This window comes from Vitis vinifera, chromosome 12 (genome assembly GCF_030704535.1).
Source record: "Vitis vinifera cultivar Pinot Noir 40024 chromosome 12, ASM3070453v1".
NCBI lineage: Eukaryota > Viridiplantae > Streptophyta > Magnoliopsida > Vitales > Vitaceae > Vitis > Vitis vinifera.
The window spans coordinates 19857859-19873298 of record NC_081816.1 but is presented as its reverse complement, the minus strand read 5'-3'; the positions used below and the strand labels follow the sequence as shown (position 1 = coordinate 19873298).

Below are 15440 nucleotides of genomic sequence, written 5' to 3'. Positions count from 1 at the left end.
TACTTTGGCTCTCCAGATGAGCTTATCAAATGAAAGGCGGTTACATGATCACTAATAGAAAGATGCTTGAAATACAGTTTAGAAAAGGAACCTTTCCCATGCAAAGGCAAAATCTTTCACCAGGAGATATTCAGATAAGTAAACATTTTAAAAGAATGAAGTATGCAACATCATCAGTTCGAGCCATGTGCATTTTTAAAGAAATCAAAGCCTCTTGTTTAGATAGGTTTCTGAAAAATTTGAAGTTCTGACGGACCAGACATCGTGATAAAGGTATCCATATTTGTTGCTATAAGAAAGAGGCAAGGAAAGGCTATATTCATCCCGCATACTTATCATACCACATCAGTCCCTAAAAAAATGAGGCAATTAGCTCTTTCTGAAAAATCGTAGTTCTCCCTTAATATGCTTTCTCTAACAGGCTAACAGCTACCAAAAGGAAATTGCTAAACGTCATTATTTCTATTTCAAAATTTTTACAACATTTTTAGGGAATGAGCAATTTGTACACAATCTTTTCAAAGGCTTGATATGAACTTGCAGTTGTCCAGTAAAGAAATTGCTTTTTGCAGTACTTCAAAGCATATAATGCACATACGTATGAAGGCATTTCCATGTCACTTGAACATAGAGTGTATTAGAGAAGAGCCTTGCAAAATGATTGCATTAACAATTCTTCAGAAAAATACATACTAATCATTAACAAAATTTCATTTCAATTGATATCATAACTATGAACTTCTACTGAACAAAATCAAACAAGATTACATTGAAAAGGCATTAAAATTTCACTTCTGAGTAATATCATGAATGTGAACTTATAATGAACAAATTCAAACAAAATTACATGGAACCCATTAAATTACCCAAAAAAAAGCCGAATCCCATAGTCCTCCAAATCACTATCTCTTAATCGCTTTTCTTCCTCTTCTTCTTACTCTGCTGCTCCTCCGAATACTCGACTCCTCCCTCTTCAACCTCCGCACTCTTCCTCATCTTCTTCTTCTTCTTCTCGTGACTCCCCTTTGCACTCTCTGTTTCTATATCATATTCATTGGTCAGTTCGGGAAGTCGAGGGTTTTCGTGACCCTCCTTGGCTCGTTTGTGCTTGCGGCCGGATTTTGAGCCTTTGAGCTCTCTGTGGAGTTGAGTTAACTCGTTGAACGCCTCCACAGTGCGGCGGAGGTAGGCGGCCACGGCCTGGGAGGCTCCGGTCTCGGCGGCCACAAAGGTTGTGAGAACTGAGGTTGCTTTGGAGAGAGAGATTGGATTGGAAGACGTCACTCTTCCTGAAATCGTCTTCATCCTCCAGGGTTTGAAACTAAAATGCTCTTCAGATTCGCTTCGTCTTCCTTTTCTTCTTTTTTATTTTCCCCTTTGTTTTCCCCTCAGTTTCTCTTCAACCAAACGTAAAAGCCAAACAAGGTCTCAGATCCCAAACCTCAAAACTAGGGTTTTAAGTTTCAAGTTTCAACTGTTAATCAACCATCCGTCGGGTCTGGACTCTGGACCGGGTCAAGTCGAATCGGACCATATCAATTTCCAATTTTTAAGATAAAAAATTAATTCCTAATAAATCTATACATAATTAATTTATTATTTATAATTAAATCACATTAATTAAGATGAACAACATAGTAACAAAAATAGTAGATTTATGGAAAAAATGTCAAATTCACTTTTAAATTAATTTTTTTTATTTTATTATTTAGTACTGTTACCAAAAAGTTTTTTTAAATTAAAGGGGTGTTTGTTTTTTTGGCTGAATAGAAAAAATCAAATCAGGTAAAATATTGATATCCATTAATATAATTAAAGTGAATTTGTTATTAATAAGTTAAGTTTAATTGTATTAGTTAATATCAACTATTACTTTTAGTGGAATAGAAAAAGTCAAAATAAATACCAGCACGTGTTTGACTTTTCTTATTCAACATGTAACTTTTAACTGAACAGAAAACAAATATATATTTTGATTTTTTCTATTCTATCAAAAAATAAATATCATCTTATATTCAAATGCAGATGGATCATTTTTGAAATATTTTTTAATGGATGCAGTACTAATGAAAGTCCTATAAATAAAAACTCTTTAACCAAAATCACTTCGTGAATGAGTTCTAAGAGTTTATTTGAGATGATTAGAGACATTTACCAATTATTGAAAATAATTATTTTTTTAAGTACAAATTATCGGCTCATTTGGTCATATTTTTTAAAATTTGTTTTTAAATTCTTTAATTTAAAACAGATGAAAACGACTCCTACTTATTCTTAAAAAAATTATTCTTTATTTTGCTTTGCTTTTAAAAATTATTTTTAGAAAATAATGGTCAAACAATGTTAAAATTTTTTAAAAACAATTTTTTTTTTGTTTTTAAAAATAGAAAACTATTTTTAAATTACATGACTAAACAAGCTCTGAGTGTTTAAACTTTTAAAAATATAAAGAATTACTTAAGTGAATCCTAAAAATAATCACTTAGTAAATGATTCTTTCAAAATAAAAAATACTATCAAATCATATTTTATTTATTTATTTATATTCAACTACTGTGTTTAGATACCTGCACTCTATGAATTATTATTGACTTCCTTAAGCTATGGTTGGTTCTCAAAAAATTTGAAAAAATATGTAAGAGGAAAGAAAACAGAGGAAAAGTTGAAAGAAGAAAAAAAACAAAGGAAAGAAAAAAAAAATCAAATTTAATAAATTATTATTATTTTTTTGCTTCCTCGATACTTTCCGGAAACAAACATAACATAAAAGTATTTATAATAGAAGCACTACAAAGTAAAATTTTATACATATTCACAGGAACTCTTCTTGTAACTTTCATCATCATTGCCATTTCCCATACAACTACTCCAATAATTAGCTGTTCTTGCAATCTAGCAGCACCCATAAGTTCCATTTTCTAATTTCAACTATCATTATATGGATAATCCTGAATCATCAACTTGGGATTTTGAAAGCATGATAGATGTGAAGGAAGAAATATTCACCATCTTCAACATTTGCAGAAGCATTTGGAGAGAGTGTGAGGCCTTCTCCTTCTCCAATTGTATAGTAAAAGAAGGATACATAACCCTCTTATGTGAAGACTTTAGGTGAATAGAATCTATACCCAGAAGGGGAAAAATAAGAATTAAAACCAAGAAGAGATGACTAAATGCCCAAAGAAATATGCATCTAGGTTCCTTCTGTGTTGATGATACATCCATGATCCTCAAGTTTACTAGATGCCTAATTCTTACCAAATGTTCATGACTTCTCAAACCCAAAACTCAATGAACCTTTTTGCCTAACCAATTAGGCAAAATTGTGAGTAGGGAAGAGGATGAGATGGTGAGATTCTGTAAGGGAAACTATCATTCTGCTTGCCATGGAAGGTGAAAAGGATTGGGCTTTCACAAACCAGGCAGAGATGCCAGTAAAAGGAGCAAAGGGTACCTGAAAACAAAGGCTTTCAAAGCTGAAAAACCTTAGTTACATACTTATATTCTAATGCTTCAAAAACAGGGCAAAATATAGCAGTAAAGGAATCAAATAGTAGCTGAAAACAAAGACTAATTATCAAAGCTGAAGACCTTAGTTACATTCTAGTGCCTCAAAAGCAGGGCAGAGATAGCGGCAAAAGAAGCAATTAGTACCCGAGAACAAAGGTTATTTATATTCTAATGCTTCAAAAACAGGGCAAAATACAGCAGTAAAGGAAGCAAATAGGAGCTGAAAACAAAGACTAATTATCAAAGCTGAAGACCTTAGTTACATTCTAATGCCTCAAAAGCAGGGGAAAAAACAGCAGTAAAGGAAGCAAAAAGTAGCTGAAAACAAAGACTAATTATCAAAGCAGAAGACCTTATTTGCATTCTAATGCCTCCCAAACCTGAGGCTTTACTTGTTCATTCAGAACATAAAGTAAGAAAAGAAGGGCTTATAATATCAATGCTCTGAAATTAGTTGTCTCAATGAAATCCTTCACCAGGATAGGGAGGGTTTGGGGGTAATGAGAAGGGCTAGCTTTCCTGTGTTACCCCTTGAGTTTCAACAAACATTGCAGTTAATCAACTAAAGTAGTAATCTTTATGTGATGTAAATCCCCTAAAACAAGTGGGAAATCAATAGAAGAACCAAACCCTAGGCATGTTTCCTGCAAAATAGAGAAAAAGGAAACAAGATCTCCACAGATAACAAAGGAAAGTATGGTGTGATTTTGAGAATGATAAGATGTGCTTTAAACAAAGGATCAGTTTTTGTTTTTGTTTTTTTCTTGTGGATGGGTGGTGTTTCATATTCCAAGATTTTGAAACACAACAACTTCACAGATCTACTCTTCCACACCACAAAGAAGCCTAAAAAAAGACCCCAAATGACATACAACTACAGAGGAGATGTGCTCCAACCTATAGTGGCCTTATTTCATAATATCATCACAAAGGGGAAAGCCCCATCTCAAGAAGGATGAACTTTTTTAGAGGAAATCCCCTTCCATGCCATCTTCATTGTAGAAGTAGCTGAATTCATTGCAGCTTCAATATACTTCTTGGAAGCAATAGTGGCTGCTTTCTCCATCAACTTCCCCATCTTCCTTGCATTATCTGCAGTTTGAACTAGGCTATCATATTCAGCCTTGGATGTTCGCTCTAGCTCCTCTTCAAACAGCCTAAACTCCTCCATAGCACTGTCCATTACTGAGTCAAGATATGCCTCTGCTTCCTTCATTGATATCTCAGCTTCTTCCACCTCCTTTTGCTGCTCAAGCTCCAGGGATGCCCATGACTTGTAGGCCTCCAATTCAAACAGTTTCATCAGCTCTTCTATTGTCGATGGATCGAAGTTTTTGTCAGAGAGTGCCTGGTTGGAGAGGAAGGTGAATTGGGACAGGAGAGCTTCCATTGTTGTTGTTGTCTTGAAGGTGAAGTGCAGATGCAGCAGATCTAAAGTTTTGTGTAGATGAGCAAGTTGGGTGGGTGGTTGGAGAATCATATAAAGGGAGAGTATATTATGGTCTTTTTAGACAAGAAGGATACGAGACAACAAATGCTTCACAATCAATGATGCTGTCAAAGGGTTGGGTCTGGGCCAGGGTCCCAAACCATCCAACCCAACAAGACCATTTGCCACTATATAATATTAATGTTTAATTGATTAAAATGAATGAAATAACCTTAAAATACTTTAAGTGGATTTAAGTGGTATTTATTTTTTTACTTAATTATAAGTAGAACCTTAATACTTAAAAGTACTAAATATTAAGTTATTTATTTTTATAGTATTTTATTTTTATTAAGTATTAAAAAGTAAAGAAAAATCAATATGTTATTTTTTCTATTTAAAAAAGGTTACATATTTTGAATTTTCTTATTTAGTAAAATATTTATAATAAGTTATAAAAAAAATAGAAAAACAAACAACCTAAATTCTGAAAATAAATTACTTTTAGTAAAAAGCCAAAAAAACAAACACCATTAGTATTAAATTTTTTCATGTGAAGACCCTTTTTATGGGTTCTTCTTTATTAACTTTGTGGTAGTTTTTGATCGATTACTTGATTACATATTAAACCCTAATGAAGTGAGATTCAATATCTTCCAAGAAAATAACCCAAATTAGGGTTTTGGGTCCCAATGGGTATTTGGATCCGAACCAAAACATGTGACCATGTAACAAAATCTTAATCATGGAATTCATTTTAGTGCCTTATAATGGAGAAAAAGTACAACTAGATTCCAAGTTCAATTTGGGCCGTTGGATTGGCATATCTAAATTAACACACACCCATTGTTGAAAGCTTGCATATACCTCAATTTGGAGTTGTTCCATTTAAAGGGGAACCCAAAATTTTCCTGTTTCTTCTTTTCTCCATTAGTGGGGGATGGAGAAGTGGGTGGATGTGGATTGGTTTCTGATCTCGTTCATGGAATTGGAATCTTGGGGCAGTGGAAAAGTGTGGGGCCAGTGTGGCTGTTGCCTTTTTGAAATGGTTGTAAGGGAAAGGTAGGCATTGGGTTTCGGGAACAGAGAGAGAAAGTTGGAAAGAGAGATGTCATGTGAGTGGGTTTTTGGGGAGGAGCCCACACCCATTCTGTTGCAGTGACTCCACCCAAACCAACAGCTGAACCCACCATGTGAGCCCCCTTGGACTTTTCTTCTTCCAATTCAATGTTGGTTTGATAAAAATAGAAAATTCGTTTTGATCATCTACTCAAATAAATTATTCAAAAAATTCAATCATATTAAACAATAACAATAATAATAATTTAGAGAAATTTTCTCTCTAAATATTTAGCCATTGATAATAGTAGTGCAATTTTAGTTTAGGGTAGAAAAGAGAACCAAAATTAAAAAAAAAGGCTGGATTGGAAGTGATTTGCCTATGAAGTAAACTCTTGTATACACCAAAATGCAGAAGAAGGGCATATTGAACCTCACTTCAAGTAAAACATTAGAGCAATTTTGTAACTTTTCGGCATATACATATTTATGTGTATATACACAAAATCTATAGTAAGTTCAAAATGTATGATTCAACAAACACATTCCTTAAAGATCCAATGGGAAACAAAACTATAACCTTCAAGGTTGACAAACCATTAGCTACAATATTTTCCATGGGAGTCTCACTCCATGTAAAACTTCTATAAGTGGACGTTTGTTGTTGCTTTCTTTCTTCTTTGCACATGCTTGGAAGTAAAAGCTCAAGGCTCAAAACTAAAAAAAAAAATGAGTTGAAGTCTTCCAAGAGAGAATAGAATCTTCAAATCTCACTTGCAGCCAAGGCCCATGTATTGCATAGGGAGGCTTTGGCAAAGCTTCCTCCTACAACTGTTCCAAAGATTCAAAGTGCCACCATCTGAAAATCAAAATGGTCACATGCTAATCAGCTGCATCTGACATTCAAATTCATAGGGGGTGATAGATACTTTTTAGACTGAATTTTTATAGCACTCTACCTGAGTAAGGAAGAAAAGCTCAAATTGTGCTCCAATAAATAGGGTTTAGTTGAGTAGCCATCCTCCAAGTACTGAGTTGTTAAAATTCATCATGAAGGGAGGTGGTATGAGCAGATCCAATACGTTCATAATTTCTTAACACAAAGTTGATACAAAAAAATAGCTCATGGTTAGAGGCAGTCATCAAGTTTGGAAAATCAGCCAATTTGATCATGCCTCCTTGAAGTATTAATAAGATTCCACTCAACTGACCTGAACTTGGTGGAACAAAACCATACTCTGCACTGCTATGACTTTGAATATGGTTTGACTTCTCTCTTCTCCAAGCATCTGCCTCAGAATCACAAATTTAAAAGAAGAAAATCCAGAGCTCAAATTATCATTTGTAAGTACAAGAAAAGCTTGAATATGGAAATTAAATGGTAGCATCCATGCTCAACAAATGTAGTACAATTATGATTCTTTTACCATCAACGATGTAAAAAAATCAAAGGTTGATGACAATAGTTAAATGGGAAGGAGATGAGCAGAGACTAGGAAGTGGTGGCCTGTCAGAAGCTGAAGGTTTTGTGTTTGAGATGTCTAAACTGAACATCTGCAGATTAATTGAAGCTAAAACAATGATTACACTAAGGAAAATGTTAACATTTACGGCGCTAAGATGCCATATGGAACTCCACAATGTGTTTTAGGCTGAGTTGATTTTAGAATTGGGTTTATCTTGTCATGCATATGATGGAACTCCACAATGTGTCATCTTATGAAAAGTATTAACACAGAAGAAACATATCTGTTTTTTCTAGAGAAGAACTAGAATATTAACACAGAGAACCTGAAAAATAATGCACATGGAATTATAAATCCTTGTAATTTGTAGCTTAGAAAGTTAAACAAAAGCAATTAAAATATCTTACTAATGGGAATCACAGAGCATGTTGCATGCTCCACTCTCTAACAGAGTTGAGCTTTCTCAGTTCCTCAAGCAGATTATCAATCATGAGAGTCTATGGATGCTAGAAAATATCTGCTACAATCTTCCAGACAGAGTCTTTGAACTCGATAAAAAAAGGTCCCATTGGAAGGATTGTTGCTAGACAGCTCGAATTTATTGAGAAAAATAGGATCAGAGGCATTCCATGAGTTTCAGTGAATTAGCCAATGAAAACGAATTCAAGGTCCATAAAATTATACAAGAAAAACAAGTTACGAAATCAGACCTGCAGAGCTGCTTGGCTTTTAAGCATCAATTTACAAGAGAGAAGAATTACTGATAACCTGAAAGAAGCAAGAAGTTATTATAATAATTAGAAAATTTAAAGCATATTTTATCCCATTTATGATGGATCAAATTAAAATTGCTATTTAAGCATATCAGTTTTCCTGAGAAAATTACTATAAGGACAGAACAAGTACTTGACTAAAAATTAGTGTAATGCTACCTTCATTACAAAACTTGGTCATCGATCACAATGTTTGGAATGTGTGCTATAGGATGCCAATCTTCCCTTGTCCAAAACTTGCACTGACCTTTCAGCAATGGGCAGTTCTGGATTGTTGGAACAGAAAGGGAGGTGGGCAGCAGCTTTTCTGTCAAGGATTAGAGCTTGGGGCAGTCACGGATCTCTAATTTTTGGAGAGAGGTGAGCAGTTGAAGCCCCAAACTGTCCAGGGACCTGAGATTTGGAAGACCTGAGATTTTGAGAGAGGTAAGAGAGGCCAGCCCTTGCAGGCCACAGTCCATGTGGGATGTAAGTTTGTTGCAGTTTGTTATTGTAAGTGAATTTAGGTTGGAGGGAAGACCCTGCATTGGGAATATCAATTCAGGACAACCGTGTGATGTTGAAGACTGAAAGCATGCATTGTTGTCAATCCATGCTCAACTATTGTAGTACTATTATGACTATCTTACCATTAACAAAGTAAAGCTCAAAGGTGGATGACAATCATGAAATGAGAAGGAGATGGCATGACAGAAGCTGAAGATTTTGAGTTTGAGGTGCCTAAACCGAATGTCTGCAGATTAATCAAAGCTGAAAGAGATGAAAACAATATGTAGACCAAGGAAAATGTTAACGTCTAGGTTGCTTAGATGCCATATGAACATAGTGAATAAAATTCATGGAAGACAGAACCTCAGGCAGTAAGATTTTTGTTTTAGCTTCAATAGAATTTAGTATTAGGTTTATCTTGTGTTGAAAATGATGGAACTCCACAATGTGTCAGCTTATGAAAAGTATGAATTAAAAGAAACATACCTGTTGTTTTTAGAGAAGAACTAAGATATCAATGCTGATGCAACCTCAAAGAACCTGAAAATTAATGCATATGAGATTATGAGTATTGTAGTTTGTAGCTTCGAAAGTTAAACCAAAGCAATTGAAATGTCTCACTAACTGGAATCATAGAGCCTGCTGCATCCTCCACTCTCCAACAGAGTTGAGCTTCTGTAGTTCCTCCAGCAGAGTATCAACTCATGATTCTTTGGGTGCAAAAAATCTTGGCTACTGTTGTCCAAAAAGAGTCATGAACCTGAACTCACAACAAAAAAATGGCCCCATTGGAAATCATTACTAGACAGCTAGAGTTTGTTGAGAGAACAAGGATCAAAGGCCTGCCATCAGATTTCAGCAAATTAGCCACTGAAAACAAATTCAAGGTCCACAAAATTATACAAGAAACACAATTTACCAAATCAGACCTGCAGAGCTGCTTGGCTTTTAAGCATCAATTCACTCTAAATGAAATCTGAAGCATTTGACAAGGCCCTAATTAAGCAAGGGAGTCTTAAAAGATTCCTTATGAAGATATGTTGATCAGAGCCAGAGTGAAGCATCACAGATGACCTGAAAGAAAGCAAGAAATTGTTATAATAATTAGAAAATTTAAAGCATATTTTTCCTATTGATAATGGATCAATTCAAAATTGGTATTTAAGTATGTTAGTTTTCCTGAGACAATCATTTTTAGGACAGAACAAGTACCTGACTATAAATTGGTGTAATGCCACCTTCATTACATAACTTGGTCATCGATCACAATGTGTGGAATGTGAGCTATATGATGCCAATCTTCCCCTGTCAAAAACTTGCACCGATCTTTCAGCAATGGGCAGTTCTGGATTGTTAGAACGGAAAGGTTGGTGGGCAGCTGCTCTTCTGTCAAGAATTGGAGCTTGGGGCAGTCACAGATCTCTAATTTTTCAAGAGAGGTGAGCAGTTGAAGCTCCAAACAGTCAAGGGACATGAGATTTGGAAGATCTGAGATTTCGAGAGAGGTAAGAGAGGACAGTCCTTGCAGACCTTGTATTGGGAATATCAATTCAGGACAACCTTTTATTGTTAATGACTGAAAGCATGTAGCGTTGTGCAGCAGCCACTTGAGATTCTTGCAATTGAGAATGTGATATCGTGAGAAGTCGAGAGCTGGCAATTCAATAGACACAAGATTAGGGCACCTGATGATGTGCAACCCATGCAAAGCTGTAACATCGCCCTCTGAAATTGAAATGGAGAGGGATTCAAGCCCCTTGAGATCGCTGATAATGAGGTGAGTCAAACTTGGGAAGTTGCCGAGTGGGAAGGATGAGAGAGAATTGCAAGTACCACTGAATATAGACAAATAGGCAAGGGAAGGGTGGTGACATTTTAAGAACTCAGGTAGGAGAAACTCTAGTTTCTTACACTCCTCTATATATAATGATTTCAATGTAATGGGCAAACAAACTCTGCACAAGGGTCTCGAAAAAGAACAATTTCTGATTCTCAACTCTCGAAGACAAGTATTACTTTGCAACATTCCCTCCTCCAGTAGAGATTCGGAATTTTGAATTGAGAGATTCTGCAGTAGTGGTGGTAGTTCCTTCCACTGTGAGATGTCACGGATGCGCGTTGTCAATCGAAGGATGGCTGGAACCCTTGGAAGTGGAGCCACAAGCTGCTCACATTTTTCAATCCGTAGTGTGGTCAAGAAAAGCAGATCGGTTGGTAAGTCCCCAATTAGCTTGGGACAATCCTCTATATAAAGCTCCTTGAGACGAGGGAATTCTCCACCTTGGCCTCCCATGCACAACCATTCCTTCCATTTTGGCATACCCTCAAATGATAGAGCCTTTAGGGATACAAAGGAGGGATCAGTGCCATAAAACTCAACGCCCACCCTTTCTATCTCCCTCAACCCCAATATATATAAATGTTTAAGAGAGGGTAGCTGCCCAAGCGGTGGGAAGGTTGACACATTCTTACAATTCCAGAGACGTAGCGACACCACATTCAGAATTGAAGGACCTAACCAATCTGGAAATCTTGAGCCACCATAACTATAAATAGTAAGTCTCTTTAAGTTTGAATGAGGTTGTAAGTTGTTGAGCACTATGTCTGCTCCATTTTGTTCAAAATGACTTCCACGATTCCATTCCAACTGTAACTCATCCAGATATTTCTTGCCTACCAAATTGGCCTCTGAGGCATCCTTAGCATCAACCACATTCTGCAGCTCTTGAATGACAAGACTCCCACCAATGTGGGAAAGCTTCCTCAACTCTCCAACCCTTGTCCCACTTTGCTTGCCCACTATATAGTTACTCAATTTTTGTAAACTTTTTAATTGACCCATGTGACTTGGCATCTCTTTCACTTTGCTATGCCTGATATCAAGATGACGTAAGCTAATCATTTTGCACATCATTTTAGGCAATTCAACAAGACATTTACAATTGTATAATATCAATGTTTGTAAATTATACAAACTACAAACCGACTCCGGTAGCCTTTTGATGAGTGCGTAGGTAAGGTCTAAATAGCGCAAATGTTTCAAATTACTAATTGAATTAGACAAATCCGTTATCTGATAGTAACATAATGACAACACTCGTAAATATTGAACTTTCATCAACAAATCATTCCAAACTCTAGTACTCAAGCGAAACTCTAAACCATACCTATGACTACTTGGATATCTTATCTTTGAAACCTTATCTTCCCGAGGCCAAGTTCTCAAATTCAAAGGAAAGAAGGTACGAAGACCATTAACTTCATTTAGGGTCTCAAATCTCTCAAATTGGTCATATTCACTTCTAAAATATGATAAATGGCGGAGCTTTTCAAGAATTCCATTCATTTTACCATCCTTCAACTGAACACAAAATTTTCCAGAAACAAGTTGAGCCAAGTCGTTAATGAGATCATGCATTACAAAATATGATTTGTGACTATTGGACTTCTGAAAAAATGACCTTGATAATAGGTCATAAAAGTACCCATCACCCACCTCTTCCATTGTTTTCTTGCTTTCAAATTGTTGCAAAAAGCCTTCTGCCATCCACAATAGAATCAAATTTTCCTTTTCAAATTCGTAGTCCTTAGGAAAAATTGAGCAATATGCAAAACACCGCTTTAAGTGTGAAGGAAGAAAAGAATAGCTTAACCTTAAGGCGGGGAGAATTTCATCATTTGGTAAATCCCACGTTTCGCTGTTCAATACAAATTCCCATTCTTTTACTCGTAACTCTGAGTATAAGGCACCCCCTAGGGTCTTTGCAGCCAAAGGCAATCCTTTACACTTCTTTACAATCCCTTTGCCAATTTCTTCTAGTTCTGGATGTAGACTAGAATCTCCATTTTCAAATGCATGTTTTGCAAATAGCGACCAGCAGTCCTCAAAGGATAACTGTCCCAAATGATGAATATGAACTGAACGCATGATCGATGCAACCTTATCACTACGTGTAGTTACAATAATCTTACTTCCATTTAGACCAACGGTGAATGGAGTTTGTAGCATATGCCAATTAGTATAGTTTTCATTCCAAACATCATCAAGGACAAGTAAGAATTTCTTCTTACTAAGTCTCTCCTTCACTTTAAGTTGAAGCAGATTCAAATCACTATCATCAGAATATTTTTCAGAAGCCCCAGAATCGATTTCCTTAAGAATGGTTTTCGTTATCCTGACAAGATCAAATTCATCGGAAACACAAACCCAAGCTTTAAGATCAAAACATTCCACCACTCTCCTATCATTATACACCAATTGAGCAAGTGTGGTCTTTCCAATACCGCCCATACCCACCAGGGCGATCACACTTATCTTATTCCCACTTGCATTATGGGACAACAAATATTCAATTATCTCCTTTATATTACCTTCCCTTCCGTACACCTCCCCAGACTCATCTACCAAGGAAGTCGCGGGCCATCTTTGTGACAATTTTTCTCCAACGCCTTCTTTCAATCCCAGAACATCTTTTTCTTGTGCAAGATATTCTAGTTTGTCAGTGATCTCCTCTACCCTGGACTCGATCCCCCCTCCAAACGGATTAAGCGAGGCAGAGGTGATGTCACGTACCTGAGTTGCGCTGGTTTGAGCATCAGACTCCATTTTGCAGCGTAGAGTTTCAGTGGTGATATCATCCAACAGGTCCTCTGCATCATACACAGCATCTTTCAGGTCATCCAGCCAATCTTTTACAGCTGATTTTGTGAATTGCTTGGCCTCAGCGTCGTCGAGCACTACCTGAACTGCCAGCAATTTTATCCTCAACTTCCTTAGGAGCGTAGCACTGAGTCTCTGTCGCCGGAGGAAGGTGAGGACCTCGCGAGAAGCCATCCGGTGAAGTAGAACTTCGATAGAAGCCGAGAGAAGTGCTCCTCCTACTATAGCCCCAGCCATGTTTGTTGGTTTGCAAGGGAAGTGAATAGTGGATCCAAGAACAATTCAAGAAAGCAGTTGCAGAGCAACGTGGAAGAGCCTTGGCCTTGGAAGAAAGAGGTGGATGAAGACGATGGCCTATCAACTAATGCTAAAGGTACAGAAGAATTCATTTTCTACCTACCGATATTATGTGGATTGCAATTTGATCCCATTTTTTCACTACACAAATAAATTTAAATACTTAATAGGTTGGATTTATTAATAAATTTAGAAAATTTTAAAAATAATTTAAAAATCAAATAATGGACTCATTAATGAGAAAAGTTTATTGATAAAAATTAGTCCCAAAGGACTATATTATTTTTCTATGCAGAATTTTTTTTTTCCGATTTTTTTCACTAAGTAAATTAATTATAAATTAAACAAACCTTAATATATTAGATTCGTTAACGAGTCTAATAATGTTTAAAAATAATTTAAATTTAAATAATAAATAGAAATTGACTTATAATGAATTTACTTATTAATTTTTTACACATAATTAAAGTTTTATAAATTTTCTCATTAGAAAAATGAACTTTAAATCAAGGGGCACACTTTATATTGAATTTATTAATAAGTTTAACAATTTTTAAAGAAAATAATTTGGAATTCAAAAAATCAATCTAATTAATTGCGGTTCAATGAAATATTCCAGAATATTGTATGCGTAATTGAACACGACATGTGTGCATGTAATGAAAAACTTGATTAATTTACATATTAAAAATTTAAACTTTCTTAGTTATTTATTTTAAATAAAATATTATTAATCATTGTTACTTTTAAATTATCATTATTTATTTAAGAAAACAAATTATGCTTTTACGAAAATGTTACTATCCATATTTTTTTAACATAAACCAAAATAGTATATTTTATACCAAAAAAATTTAATTTATTATTTTATTATAATATTACTATTCATGTTTTAATAAGCATGATTTATTTTTAATTTATTTATAATTATAAAACTATTTTTCACTTTTAATAAGACTTGAATTAAATTTAGTTAATATCATATCAATTGGATTTAAAATGTTTTTACAAAATAAAAATAGAAAAATAATTTCTAAAAACAATTGAGTTTTTTGTTTTTTGTTTTTAAAAACTGCTTTTAAAAGACAACTTGTCAAAACTCTTATTTTTATGAAATATTAAAAAGCTATTTTTTTTTGTTTTTTAACTTAAAAACAATTTCTAAAAATAAGTATTAAAAAATATGTTCAAATCACCATTAGGCAGAAGAAAGAGGTAGATGAAGACTTTTGAATATCAGATGAGTTTTGTCAAATGATTTTTAAGAGACTTGTGAATATCCACCACAAAAAGATAAGATAGGAAGGAGTGTGGACCACCCTTTAAAGAAGAAAATGATGTTGAACATGGGTTGCAAGACTTACGGGGTAACATGCAATATTCCTGATGAGGACTGCTTACCCACTCATAGGAAAAGGGAAGCTTTCCGGATCTTCCTGGAGGCACCTTGCCGGCCAGGACCAGGCTTAGGCCCATCTAGCTCAGCAAGGCAAGACTCACTAGGTCAATGCAGGCCCCTGAGTTATTGGCCAGGTTAGGCTTGCATCGGCCCTTTCGGTTGAGACAAGCTTAAATCAGGCCTCTTCCTACATCCTAACCCTTCCTATTAAAATTTAAGGTAACATCAATCATAAATTATATCCAAATATCTAAAAGGTTATTTTATAGTTTTTATTAATAATTATTTCATATAAAAATAATTTTTAATTATTTTTATATGTTTTTAAAATAAAAAAGAAAATTATAGAGCTTAATTT

At 35.1% G+C, this 15440-nt stretch overlaps 3 protein-coding genes across 18 annotated transcripts; all 3 read right to left on the bottom strand.

The window, feature by feature from the left end:
* Positions 1-699: 699 nt before the first annotated feature.
* Positions 700-1569, bottom strand: LOC100259958 (uncharacterized). The gene has a single exon (XM_002270555.4). The coding sequence runs from the start codon at positions 1303-1305 to the stop codon at positions 910-912; it is 396 nt and encodes a 131-aa protein (XP_002270591.1). The 5' UTR covers positions 1306-1569; the 3' UTR covers positions 700-909.
* Positions 1570-4192: 2623 nt separating this feature from the next.
* LOC100261813 (uncharacterized) lies at positions 4193-5122 on the bottom strand. Its single transcript, XM_002271311.5, has one exon. It carries the CDS (start codon positions 4988-4990, stop codon positions 4457-4459), a length of 534 nt encoding a protein of 177 aa, XP_002271347.1. The 5' UTR covers positions 4991-5122; the 3' UTR covers positions 4193-4456.
* A 1286-nt stretch (positions 5123-6408) lies between these two features.
* LOC100254853 (putative disease resistance RPP13-like protein 1) lies at positions 6409-13798 on the bottom strand. Of its 16 annotated transcripts, XM_059740899.1 has the most exons (11): positions 9939-13798; positions 9656-9800; positions 9352-9568; positions 9213-9266; positions 8867-8970; positions 8397-8758; positions 8175-8232; positions 7872-8055; positions 7210-7789; positions 6958-7091; positions 6409-6857 (listed from the first exon to the last, which is right to left on the bottom strand). In XM_059740899.1, exon 1 carries the CDS (start codon positions 13621-13623, stop codon positions 9970-9972), a length of 3654 nt encoding a protein of 1217 aa, XP_059596882.1. In that variant the 5' UTR covers positions 13624-13798; the 3' UTR covers positions 6409-6857; positions 6958-7091; positions 7210-7789; positions 7872-8055; positions 8175-8232; positions 8397-8758; positions 8867-8970; positions 9213-9266; positions 9352-9568; positions 9656-9800; positions 9939-9969. The 16 variants fall into 16 exon arrangements, with proteins under 16 accessions (XP_059596882.1, XP_019079040.1, XP_059596884.1 ...); XM_019223495.2 differs by having other exon boundaries at positions 7210-7287; positions 7872-8232; XM_059740901.1 differs by having other exon boundaries at positions 7210-8047.
* Between the last annotated feature and the right edge of the window lie 1642 nt (positions 13799-15440).

What these genes read in the sequence shown, in the direction of transcription:
- LOC100259958 (XM_002270555.4), bottom strand. Translation starts at nt 1,305, where the DNA reads ATGAAGACGATTTCAGGAAGAGTGACGTCTTCCAATCCAATCTCTCTC.
- LOC100261813 (XM_002271311.5), bottom strand. Translation starts at nt 4,990, where the DNA reads ATGATTCTCCAACCACCCACCCAACTTGCTCATCTACACAAAACTTTA.
- LOC100254853 (XM_059740903.1), bottom strand. Translation starts at nt 13,623, where the DNA reads ATGGCTGGGGCTATAGTAGGAGGAGCACTTCTCTCGGCTTCTATCGAA.